A 1,063-nucleotide genomic window follows, 5' to 3' on the forward strand; every position below is an offset into this window, starting at 1 on the left:
CACGCATGCAAATGTACTTTAAAGTTTTCATCTGTTATAAGAAGTGTTTCAGATTTTTTGGAAATTTACATATATTGAAATGCTTGCTTCAAATTCTATCGTAACAATCAAAGTTTAAGATTTTGAAGTATTTCAGATTTCTGGTGTTTGGATGAAGGATGCTAAACTTACACATGAGAAATATTAATTACTATTCTGAATTTGAAAATGAAATTACAATTTATTTGAAAATTACAATGAGAGGAAAAGCAAAAAAAAAAAATCCTATGAATACTTACTCTACATTTTGCAATGCTTCTACCAATTGTGTCTTCTGATCTGGTGCCATTCGAGCAAACACGGTGCCATGTAACATCAACTAGAAAACATACGTTTTTGTTTTTATTTTTTTTTAAAATGTTGTTCATAAATAGCACAAGTAAACATCCATAAATTCATAATGCTTACCTTAGGAACAAGATCTTGAAAATGTTCGAGTATCACTGAAAATGACTTTCCATTCATTGCAAAATGATAGCGAGTTGACGGAAGATCCTCTAAACTATCATGGGCAAGTTTAATTGGAATAGCCTGTACATGAGACATCAGAACAATATTCAGGAAGCCATACCAAGAAATACAGTTGTATGTTTAATATATTTATTCCAAGATTAAACTATTTCACATTATATATTATACATGTCATTAAAATCTTAGTTTTAGCCAGGGGTGGTGTACACCTTTAATCCCAGCATTTGGAAGGTAGAGGCAGGTTCAACGCCTGCCTGGTCTATGAAGCAAGTCCAGAACAGTCAGGGCTACACAGAGTAGGGGGAAAAAAATCAATATTAAGATTACCTGTAATATTTATCAAAAAAAGGAAAGAGGAGGGAGAGGGGAAGAGAGGGAGAGGAAGGTGGGGAGGGAAGGAGAGGGGGAGAGGGAGGGGAAAATTAAACCTAGCAATAATGAGGCAAAAAAAAAATCAGCTTCGATTTGAAGTGATCTGAGAAATGATTTTTCTGTTTTGTTTGTTTGGTTTTCGTTTTTCCAAGACAGGGTTTCTCTGTGTAGCTCGGGCTGT

The 1,063-nt window shown here is 34.3% G+C and overlaps 1 protein-coding gene across 3 annotated transcripts in view; it reads right to left on the bottom strand.

The window, feature by feature from the left end:
• The window catches only part of Atp13a3 (ATPase 13A3), a 79,738-nt gene that overhangs the window by 25,612 nt on the left and 53,063 nt on the right, over positions 1–1,063 (bottom strand). For all 3 annotated transcript variants that reach the window (XM_026785378.1, XM_005344801.3, XM_005344802.3), the window contains 2 exons: positions 448–570; positions 279–358 (listed from right to left, as the gene is read on the bottom strand). In XM_026785378.1, the coding sequence (XP_026641179.1) occupies positions 279–358; positions 448–570 (203 nt within the window). The remainder of the gene's footprint in view (positions 1–278; positions 359–447; positions 571–1,063) is intronic.

This window comes from Microtus ochrogaster, chromosome 2 (assembly GCF_000317375.1).
Source record: "Microtus ochrogaster isolate Prairie Vole_2 chromosome 2, MicOch1.0, whole genome shotgun sequence".
Classification (NCBI taxonomy): domain Eukaryota; kingdom Metazoa; phylum Chordata; class Mammalia; order Rodentia; family Cricetidae; genus Microtus; species Microtus ochrogaster.